The following is a 10391-nucleotide window of genomic DNA, read 5'->3' as shown; positions in this document are numbered from 1 at the left end:
CAACCGAGGTGGTACTAAAAAAAGTACCAGGTACTGTACCCAGTGGAAAACCCCCCAAAAGTGAACAGTGCCGTACCATGCAGTGGAAAAGCGCCAATAGTGCCTGATTAATCGGATGGTATATTGATCCACAACAAGTAGGCTAATTTGTAATTATTCATTATTTCAGAAGCAGTTTGCATCTGTCATGGAGGTACTGGGTAACGAGGCTCTTGGGAAAATAATCAAACTCGTTGATGAAACCAAATTTCTGTTGGATTTGGAGTGCAAAACATTTTCAGGCAAGAGGGCAAAGCGGCCTGGCAGCATCTTGAATATTCTGTCTGTTGGAGGACTTGGTAAGAAATCTTATTCAGTGGTTAAGCATACAGTGTGTAATGTTTGATATAAGGTTTTTTTTTTAATTATTATTGTCATGTGTACGTTTTAGAGGAGGAACATTCTTACGATGGAAGTGCGAGAAGCCTGGAAACGAGAACAAGAAATGAGGTAAACTGAACAACTTGTACATCAAAGCTATTCATATTCAAGGCTAATATATAGTGAATGTAATTTATTCCTGTGATGCAAAGCTGAATTTTCAGCAGACAGCTATTACTTGGTCTTCGGCTTCACATGAACCTTCAGAAATAATTCTAGTATGGTTCTTTGATGCTTAAAAAGCATTTACTATAATTATTATCGATATGTTTGGAAATTGTGATATACTACCATTTAAAAGTTTGAGCTCAGTAAAGGAAGGACGCATTCAGTTGATCAAAAGTGATAGTACAGACATCAGAAATATTGCAAAATATTTCTGTTTCAAATAAATGCTGTTCTTTTTCACTTTCTATTCATCACAGAATGTATCAATGTTTCCACAAAAGTATTGAGCAGCAAAACTGTTTTCAACATTGAAAATTATAAGAACCATTATTCATATTTGAGCACACCAATAATAATTGATCATAACTGAGCACCAAATCAGAATAGCACCATAAGAATACTGCTGAAAATTCAGCTTTGCTATCACAACAATAACATTTCATAATATATTAAAGAGCAGGTCATATGGGTTTTCGAAAAATATCTCTTTTGCAGTTTGTAAGGTAGCTGTCCTTCAATGGAAACAGTCTGCAAAGTTGTTCATCAAAATAGTGCATGATAAATAAAGATATTGTCTCTCAAAAGAAAGAGTCGACTCAGAATCGCCTTAACGAGTCGTTATATTTTCGAATCTTCTGCCTGTTACCGATCTACGACACTAGGTAACACATTAGCATAATCCCTGCCTGCCCACGAAATACGAACACTCGTGGCCGTTACACCTCGGGTGTGCATTATTTTTCTAATAATTCAACGGCCCTGAGTCAATTATTCCGCTTATACTGTGGTTACCACACCTCAAGACATCGATCAGATGGTTCGTCAGCCAATCAGATTCAAGCATTCAATGGCCCCGTAGTATAAGTAGTTATAGGGTTAATGCAGGGAGTAAAAGACACGGTAGAGAGAGATGAGTTAAGCCTAGTTCACACTCACAATTCTCTTGCATAAGTGTTAAACAAAATGTTTTCATGTCATTATTTTAAGAACTAACTGAAGCACTATATTATTGTTTTATGTAAGGTACATGCTAGGGTTGCCAGGTTGTCACAACAAAACCCGCCCAATTGATACTCAAAACTAGCCCAATCGTGTTTCGAGGGTGGTCCCCCTTTAAAAATCGCGTTCTGGGGTGTAAAATACACGCTTTCAGTCGTGGTTCCCCTGGTAAATTCGCATTCCAGTGCCTAAATATGACATATTGGGGTCGCTACAACCCGGGACATCAAAAACAACCGCGGACTTGGCAACACCGATGGTAGCGCTTGCTAACTTGCTCAAGCGCTCCTCTTTGTGCCAATCACAACAGGCTTGGCCAGCTGACCAATCAGAGCAGAGTAGGCTTATAGATGGGAGGGGTTTACAGACATTTCGCTCAGAACTGAATCGAACGAACCGTTTCGAAATCATGGACAAATGACTCTATGTATTAATGTATATTCTGGGAAAATTACAGTGTTTTCTGACCTTAGATGCATTTAAACCTGTTGTAGGGGACTCCAACACAATATTAGGACACTTTGAAAAAACCATATGACCTGCTCTTTAAAAAAAGTAGATGGTTATTTTAATTTGTAATCACAATATTACTGTTTTTACAGTAATATTGCAGCCTTGGTGAGCGTAAGAGATTCTTTCAAAAACATAAAAAAAAAAAAAACTTAATTATTACAATATTACTGTTTTTACAGTAATATTGCAGCCTTGGTGAGCGTAAGAGATTCTTTCAAAAACATTAAAAAAAAAAACGTAATTATTCCAGACGTTTGACCGGTAGTGTAAGTCTATAAGAAAGTAAAGTCACTAAATTGCTTGGCTATTTTATGATTAATCACATAACTACTTTATGCTTGCAGTCTGATGAGGCTGTAGAAGAGCGTCCAGAATCCCCACTGACGCTAGCTGTGACGATCAAAAATGAATTTGGAAAAGTTGACTTGAAGTCCATCACTACTGGTATGTGAGTGATATGCAAAATTACAAATGAATGAGATGAGTATGATCTATTTAATGATTTATCTAGTGTATAGAATGCATGCTGAATCCATCAGAATTTAACTGAATTAACACAGTGATTGATCAGATATTTATATGGCAAAGTCCCAAAAGAATTGTGCTGTAATAAACAGATATTTATCCAATGACAATTATTTAATTGCTCTCCTGTCAGGTCACTTAAACGCTTCTCCAGAAGACAGAGTAGCATCTGTTTTGCCAGAAGACAGCAGCGAAGATCCTCAAGATTCTGTTACACTCTTTGGAAAGAGATCCTTTATTTGTTCAGAGTGTGGCAAGAGTTTCTCTTCTCAAAGCAACCTCAAATCACATCAGCGTATTCACACTGGAGAAAAGCCTTTCGGCTGTGTTCTTTGCGGCAAGGCTTTCGCCCACAAACAAAGTTTGTCCGACCACCACCGAGTCCACTCAGGAGAAAAGCCATTTGTTTGTAAAGTCTGCGGCAAATGCTTCGGGAAAGCAGCACACCTCAAAACCCACGAAATAATCCACACCGGCGAAAAACCGTTCGGCTGCAACGTTTGCGAAAAAAGATTCAACATTGCTCAAAATCTTGCCAGGCACCAACTTACCCACACGGGCGAAAAGGAGTTCCGATGTTCAATATGTCAGAAAAGTTTCACACGGGCCATAACGCTAAAGACGCATCAACTTATCCACACAGGTCAGAAACCGTACTCCTGCGTGTCTTGCGGGAAGGCGTTTCGGCACGCCGTCAATCTTAAAAACCATGAGCGCATCCACACGGACCAGCGGCCTTTTAGTTGTGACTTATGTGGCAAGACCTTCAGGCAGGCTGTAAATCTGAAAATCCACAAACGGATTCACACGGGTGAAAAACCTTTCAGCTGCAAGGAGTGTGGGAAGAGCTTTAGTCAGCAGAGTAGCCTCATTTCACACGGCCGCACTCACTCTGGAGAAAAACCGTTTGGCTGCAATTACTGCGATAAGTGGTTTAACAATACGAACAGTCTAAAGTTGCACCAGAGGGTCCATACTGGTGAGAGGCCGTACAATTGTGAGTATTGTGGCAAGTGTTTCAGTCAAGGTAGTCACCTGCGTACTCACAAACGCCACGTTCATGGAGGGGGGAAGCAGTACATCTGCGATAAATGCGGAAAGAGGTATGCAGATCCCCGGAATCTGAAATTGCACAAATGCGTTTATGCATAAATGTGGTGTTGTAGATGATCACAAATGAATTTCTCACCCTCAGGCCATCCAAGATGTAGAGGAGTTTGTTTCTTCATCAGAAAAGATTTGGAGAAATTCCATCACTAACTAATGGATCCTCTGCAGTGAATGGGTGCCGTCAGAATCACAACAACCCGCAAGTAATCTACATGACGTCAGTTCATCAATTAACGTTTTGTGAAGAAACAAACTCATCTACGTCTTGGGTGGCGTAGTAAATTTTCATTTTTGGTGAACTGTTCCTTTAATTATTTTGAGTTGTGAAATTTACATATTTATTGGCAATAATGTGGATTGTCAAGTGGCCCCAAAGGATGAATCTCAATTGCTGTGACAGTTGTATTTTACTTCACAAAATATCATAGTTTAGATCATGGGTTATATCATAGAACCTTTTTGAATTAGATTTTAGGACTGTTCTGTTTTGTAAAAGTTACTCGTAATCACAGATAGCGATTTATTTTGAATGATGGTATTATATTTTGTACATTTCTTCATTAGCGTGGATCCTAATTGAAAAAGATAATTGTACGCCTTCATATTTATGTTTGAGACATTTAATATAACACAAGATAGTTGAAAAATAAGAAACTAAATCTTAGCAGAGAGAGTTGGTTTGATATCTAAAATTCTGATTGTCTTTGAGACCGATATTGAAGACGGTAATGTCAAAATATCCTAATGTTAATAATATTTATTTTATAAATTATAATATTATTTACAGCCCCAGAGAAGCAAGATGTATAAACTTGAATATTAAAGAATAGATGGCATTGCTATGGTCAAATATTTAATTTTTCGTGCCCTGTTTTCTGTCAAAACATTTATATTTGATTCATGAAAATGTTGCCAAGTACAGTTTTCAATAAAGCATTGTTCATCTTGTGTGAGTATCTTCATTTGCATTTAATTATAAATTATAATACATTGTTAAGTGAAGACTGCAGAAACAAGATATGTTCGAAATGTGTGTATTGCCACTATTACTGTGCATAGTCTGCAAGTTTTTTGGTATGCACTGAATACATACGTGTTCTAGTACATTTGCACACATTTTGATGTTGGACTTATTTGGCGTCATTAAGGAAATAAAAATTTTTAGAAATATTTTAGATTACAGAAATATCATATTTGTTTTTTTAGGTTGTTCAAAATGAGGTGTTCTTTCCCTCCACGATCCTTTCCTGGGAAAATAACGTTTTCAAAGATTACAACTCATATGTTAAGAAATTCCCTTTAAGGACATTGTTTTGCTATGAAGACACAATATTGCTATCATCCATCAATTTTTAAATGTCTTTTTTTCTTCAACTTTATGTTGGTGTATAAGGGAAAATTTTCTTTTGTTTCTCAGCATTTTAATCACCCTTTTGCCTTCAGTTCATTTTAAATGCTCCTGCAGTGTGACAAATGACTGTTTGAAATACAAATATTCCATGTAGTCTCAGTTTATTTGATCATAAAGTGCAATCAACCAGCAGTATTGGGTATAATTCCTTACTAAGTGCACCAAGAGCTTGTAACACTCCAAAGAGAAAGGAAAAATTGAAAACGCATCATATGACCCCTTTAAATGAGTAGTTTCATGTCTATCCTTGTTTTGTTCAACTGAGGCTGATGTGGGATTTAGAAAGTAACTGAACTAGAACAGTAATCTAATTAAACTGTTGAAGATGTAATTACTAGCTTGTAATTAATTACTTCTTTATTTTTGGAGTAACTTACCCAACACTGCCAAACTGTAGGTAGCTGAAGCTCATGCATAATAATTTTAACGTAAGTGTATATGTATATTTTTTTTTCAACAGAGCTACACAGTCATTATATATTCAATATATAAACAGTCATGCTTTGCTTTTTTTTTTTAAATACAAAAAAAAAAACGGGATTGGACCTTTTAAATTAACGTAATAATTACCAATTGGCTTATTCATTAATTTATTTGTCAGAGAAGTGTGTGTGTGTGTGTGTGTGTGTGTGTGTTTGTGTGAGAAAGAAGGCGACAGACATGCGCGCTACATTTACACTTCCGGGTTTGTCTTTAAGTGAAATGTAACATTTCGCTTGTGATGCGTCTATGAAACTTGTTGGCCGAGCAGTGAATAAAAGGTGCTTACCTATAATTAAAGCGGCACGTCGTTTAAAGACAAAAGAAACAGTGGCGGTGAATACTGTCATGCTCGGTGAATGAGACTCGCTGGACTCGCTCTGATGGCCTGATGTTGCACCAATGTTGTGCCTCATGACCGGACGGACTAACAGCAGCATGACGCGCCTGATGTTTCTAGCAGCCGCGGTGTTTCTCTTGTCCGCTCCTGCGAGCGCCTCTCAGGGGGACAAAGAGCCCGTCTATCGCGACTGCGTCAAACAATGCGTCCGGACCAACTGCACGGGGGCCCGACTGCGCGGATTCCAGTCCTCTCAACCTCCATACATGGCACTCACAGGTACCGTTCTAACCTATTTGTGTCAGTAACCTAGTAGAGTATTATGCAAACTGAATTTATTTCACAGCTGACTAGAGAAAATATGTCATAATATTCTTTTAAATTAAATTATTAGCAATACTGAATTATTTAATGACAGATTTAAATGAACAGGAGTTGATGGACATTTTAAAATGAGTATTTATTAAAATGTGCAAATCACGACAAAAGCTTGAACAGACGTGTATACGAACATTTTTATTTATAGATTGACACACATTCTAAAATTAAAAAAAAAGTGAAGAAAATAAATGATGTCATGGGCCTATATCAATTGCCATTATAACAGTATTGTTTCTTCTTAGCAGGACAATGTTCTTAAAGTTCTTATTCTTTAACTTCTATCAATATCTTGGTATTGCCACAACTTTTTACTTTTTACTATGTACCATAGTAATGCATTCCATGGTTTTGTTCAAAGCAGGCTGGAGTACAATGTTATATGAATACAGCAGTCGCTTGATATGTCAGGGTATATATCATTTTATTCCATCACTGTACCATGGTACCACAGCAGTACTTTTTGTAAAATAATTAAAACAACACAAATCAAAAACCCAAGCCCAATTGAAAAAAAGTTATGAAACAAAACAAACAAAAAGGGGTCTTATCTGGCTTGGCTTGTCTGGTTGGAGGGGTTTTGGGCACTTTTCAGACTTTGAGAAAAGCTGGCCAACAAGCTAAACCAGCTAAACACCAGGGACAGGCTAAACTAGCTAGGGCCAGCCAACCACCATAGGCTGGAGCTGTTTTCCCCCTCAGGAGAGCACCGAATAAGCAGCCTATGGCTGGTTACCTGCTTGAGAGGAAACATTATGTATCATACAGTATTTATACAACACTAGTCAACATTTGGAGACACCTACTCTATCTCTATAGTAGTAATATTTACAGACATTTTAGAATAACAACTATTAAAACTATGAAAAGAAACAAATTATAAATCAAATAGTTCTGTCCCTTCTGAAAATGTTGTGTCCAGGACAGGTAAATCCCATGATTTTGTAACCGTTCCAATCACCTGTACACCGAGTCACTGCACAACTCCAATAGCGGATGGTGTTTTACGTTGCATAGCACCGTTCTCTTATGTCAGAGACTATAACATTTAATGTAGCTATTTTAGACCAAGAACCCATTGCTGGATAGGGTATTAAAATTGGGTTGCTTTTAAAGCCTGGCCATGTGCAGATGCACCTGTACACCGAGTCACTGCACAACTCCAATAGCGGATGGTGTTTTACGTTGCATAGCACCGTTCTCTTATGTCAGAGACTACAACATTTAATGTAGCTATTTTAGACCAAGAACCCATTGCTGGATAGGGTATTAAAATTGGGTTGCTTTTAAAGCCTGGTCATGTGCAGATGTACATACTTTGTTATAATGATTGTGTTGCAAAACCATAAAATAGTCATTTGTACACTTTACTTAGTAAAGTAAAAAGTAATTTTACTTTTCGGCAGTGAAACGTTTAGCTGAACACTGTTAGCTTGTTAGCTTTGGATGAAGTTTACTAAATATTGTATTTATGTAATTTTTTTACTTAATATTGTGTATTTTCATGTTTTGTCTCATGTCTCAATCATTGTTCTAGTGGAAGGATGCCACATAATGAATAGGGTTAAAATGTAATAATATAATATTTAAACTTTTCAAAAATCCCTGGAATATTCCAAACAGATCCTGGAAAGTTTCCAAAATTTCTGGAATGTTTCCGAAATTTACTGGAAATTTTCCACCTTTTTGCAACCCTATAGCTTCAATACAAGTTAAACTACATTGACAGCATTTGTGGCAAAACGTTGATTACGACAAAAATTCATTTTGATTCGCACCTCGTTTTTGAACATGTAGGTAAAAATGAGACATTTTCACTGGAGATTCTCTAAAACCAACTTTAAAAGGTGCATCCTGGGAAGCTTTTTAAACAGTATTCAAGGTTGTATGCTGGACTCTTGTTGGCTGCTTTTCCTTCACTATCCTATCTTACAAGAAATAATGACATTTGTAAAGAAATGAATATGTAGACACAACTATTTATGCATAAACCTTTAGATCAAAAGATTTTATAAGAGCACAAATTGCATAAATTCAGTCAATTATGTTCTGACTAATTCTGTGTGAGATTTGGTTAGTGTTGTAGATCTACGAAATGCCAAATTTACTTTATCAATGTCAATTAATTTTGTCCTGCAGCCTTTCCTGTGCAATCGCTCATTTGAAGTCTGTGATCTTTCAGGCTGGACATGTCGTGATGACTGCAGGTATCAGTGCATGTGGACCACCGTGGGTCTGTACCAGGCAGAGGGCTACAGCGTACCACAGTTTCACGGGAAGGTTAGTGTCAGAATTGTCAACCAGTGTGAAAGGGGACAAATCTTAATGGTCATCACTACGGAAATTGATGTTTTCAACTCTGATTCTACATCTTTTTTTTTTCATATTTCTAACTTTGTCTAGTGGCCTTTTGCTCGTTTCCTGTGTTTTGAGGAGCCTGCATCTGCGCTGGCATCTCTGCTCAATGGTCTGGCATGTCTGCTGATGCTGTTGAGATACCGCAGCGCCGTCCCTCGACAAAGCCCCATGTACCACACCATCACCGCCTTCTCACTGGTGAGACAGTGTCTGTCTGCTCATATTAATTCCAATAATTCCAAATTAAAAAAAAAAAAAAAACACACAATAAATGTAGTTTAATTTATTGTAGTTTGTGATGTAGTTTAAAAGTTGCATAAGTGCAGTTATTCAGCAACCACAATTGCAAACAATATAGTTAAGATCCCTATTTAGATTTATAACAGTTCGTCACTGAGAAGGTTTGCTTGGCCTCATGTAAGAATATTAACTGGCCGTATTACATTTAACATGAACAGAATAGCGCATTAAGATCGCTAAACTCCACATTTTTTCAGTGTTTTGAGGTCATCAGCACTTTTTTTTGCAGTGCAGAGGGAGCATGTGTGCATGGTTGCCAGGTTTGGGATTGATTAAGAGAAAATCTCTGACCCGGGGCATTTAAACTCTTGACATCTGGCAACCCCAAGCATGAAAGCTCATGGAGGCTTTTTACCAATGCAAGATAACAACAATGTCAAATGAAAAAAAAACAAAAAAACAGCAGGTCAGAGAGGCATAACTCATGTTTGATGTTAGGTATGATTAAAAATCAAAATCAAATCAAATTTTAAACACTCATTTTATTGCATTACTTTAATTTTCAATAAGTAAGTAAAGATTATTAGGAATTTTCACTATTTCTAGGTCACCAATCAAATTATTGACACTGATCATGTTGTTTAGATGGTCACATACTCTTTGGAACATTCTGAAATCATGCTGGATCACATGATCATCAGTTTTGTTCATGGCATCTCCAGTGCTGTTGTCATTAAAGCAAAAGTGTACAAACCAAATACTGAGACATTCAATTCATGATACTTATTTTACAGTTAATTTCATTATTTACAAAAATCATACCAACATTTTTTAAGTGGAATTGGACCACACTGTAAACGTAGGTTGTGCTCAACCATGTTTGCGTCTCTCTGCAGGTTTCCCTGAATGCATGGTTCTGGTCTACAGTGTTCCACACGAGAGACACCTATCTAACAGAGGTAACCCTTCAAGAGATGATTCAAAGACAAATTCTAAACATTTTCTTATGTTCCTGGATTAAGAGTAATGCCTGTCATGGCAAAAATAGTGTTGGTAGAGATTTTCTGTCTTTGTTTTATAGAAGATGGACTACTTCTGTGCATCAGCTGTCATTCTTTACTCTATCTACTTGTGCTGTGTAAGGTGAGTGAACAGGAAATAAATGGCTGATTAACAATATACAGTGCTTGCTAGTCTTTTTTTATAAAACGGATAGTTCCGGTCCTTGATTCTGATTGGTTGAGCCGCGTTGGAAGCTGTTGTAAATTACACTACAAACATACACTGGCAACCACTTTGTTGGAACCACAACTGTTTATGAGGAACTACATTGTTTGGTGGAAGAATACGGTTTTTATTTATATCATTACACTTTATTTGCTCTGTTTTATTCTGTGAAACCTTACTACGTATATGGAATAACCGTTTTATAAAAGCAATAAGCCCCGT

At 37.1% G+C, this 10391-nt stretch overlaps 3 protein-coding genes across 3 annotated transcripts in view; 2 read left to right on the top strand and 1 right to left on the bottom strand.

The window, feature by feature from the left end:
* The window catches only part of LOC107694079 (zinc finger protein OZF), a 6186-nt gene extending 1519 nt beyond the window's left edge, over positions 1 to 4667 (top strand). Inside the window, exons 2-5 of the mRNA XM_016493672.1 lie at positions 170 to 338; positions 431 to 489; positions 2445 to 2544; positions 2759 to 4667. Of these exons, the coding sequence (XP_016349158.1) occupies positions 170 to 338; positions 431 to 489; positions 2445 to 2544; positions 2759 to 3777 (1347 nt within the window). The 3' untranslated portion in view covers positions 3778 to 4667. The remainder of the gene's footprint in view (positions 1 to 169; positions 339 to 430; positions 490 to 2444; positions 2545 to 2758) is intronic.
* The window catches only part of LOC107694081 (dnaJ homolog subfamily C member 9-like), a 12593-nt gene extending 6505 nt beyond the window's left edge, over positions 1 to 6088 (bottom strand). The window contains exon 1 of the mRNA XM_016493675.1: positions 5916 to 6088. Within this exon, the coding sequence (XP_016349161.1) occupies positions 5916 to 6066 (151 nt within the window). The 5' untranslated portion in view covers positions 6067 to 6088. The remainder of the gene's footprint in view (positions 1 to 5915) is intronic.
* The window catches only part of LOC107694083 (post-GPI attachment to proteins factor 3), a 10680-nt gene continuing 6327 nt past the window's right edge, over positions 6039 to 10391 (top strand). Inside the window, exons 1-5 of the mRNA XM_016493678.1 lie at positions 6039 to 6245; positions 8527 to 8624; positions 8748 to 8900; positions 9839 to 9901; positions 10024 to 10085. Coding sequence (XP_016349164.1) covers positions 6041 to 6245; positions 8527 to 8624; positions 8748 to 8900; positions 9839 to 9901; positions 10024 to 10085 — 581 coding nt within the window. The 5' untranslated portion in view covers positions 6039 to 6040. The remainder of the gene's footprint in view (positions 6246 to 8526; positions 8625 to 8747; positions 8901 to 9838; positions 9902 to 10023; positions 10086 to 10391) is intronic.

The sequence above is a fragment of the Sinocyclocheilus anshuiensis genome, unplaced genomic scaffold (genome assembly GCF_001515605.1).
Source record: "Sinocyclocheilus anshuiensis isolate Anshui unplaced genomic scaffold, SAMN03320099.WGS_v1.1 scaffold2046, whole genome shotgun sequence".
Taxonomy (NCBI): Eukaryota; Metazoa; Chordata; class Actinopteri; order Cypriniformes; family Cyprinidae; genus Sinocyclocheilus; species Sinocyclocheilus anshuiensis.
Note: the sequence above shows the minus strand (reverse complement) of the source record. Positions and strands in the feature narration are given on the sequence as shown.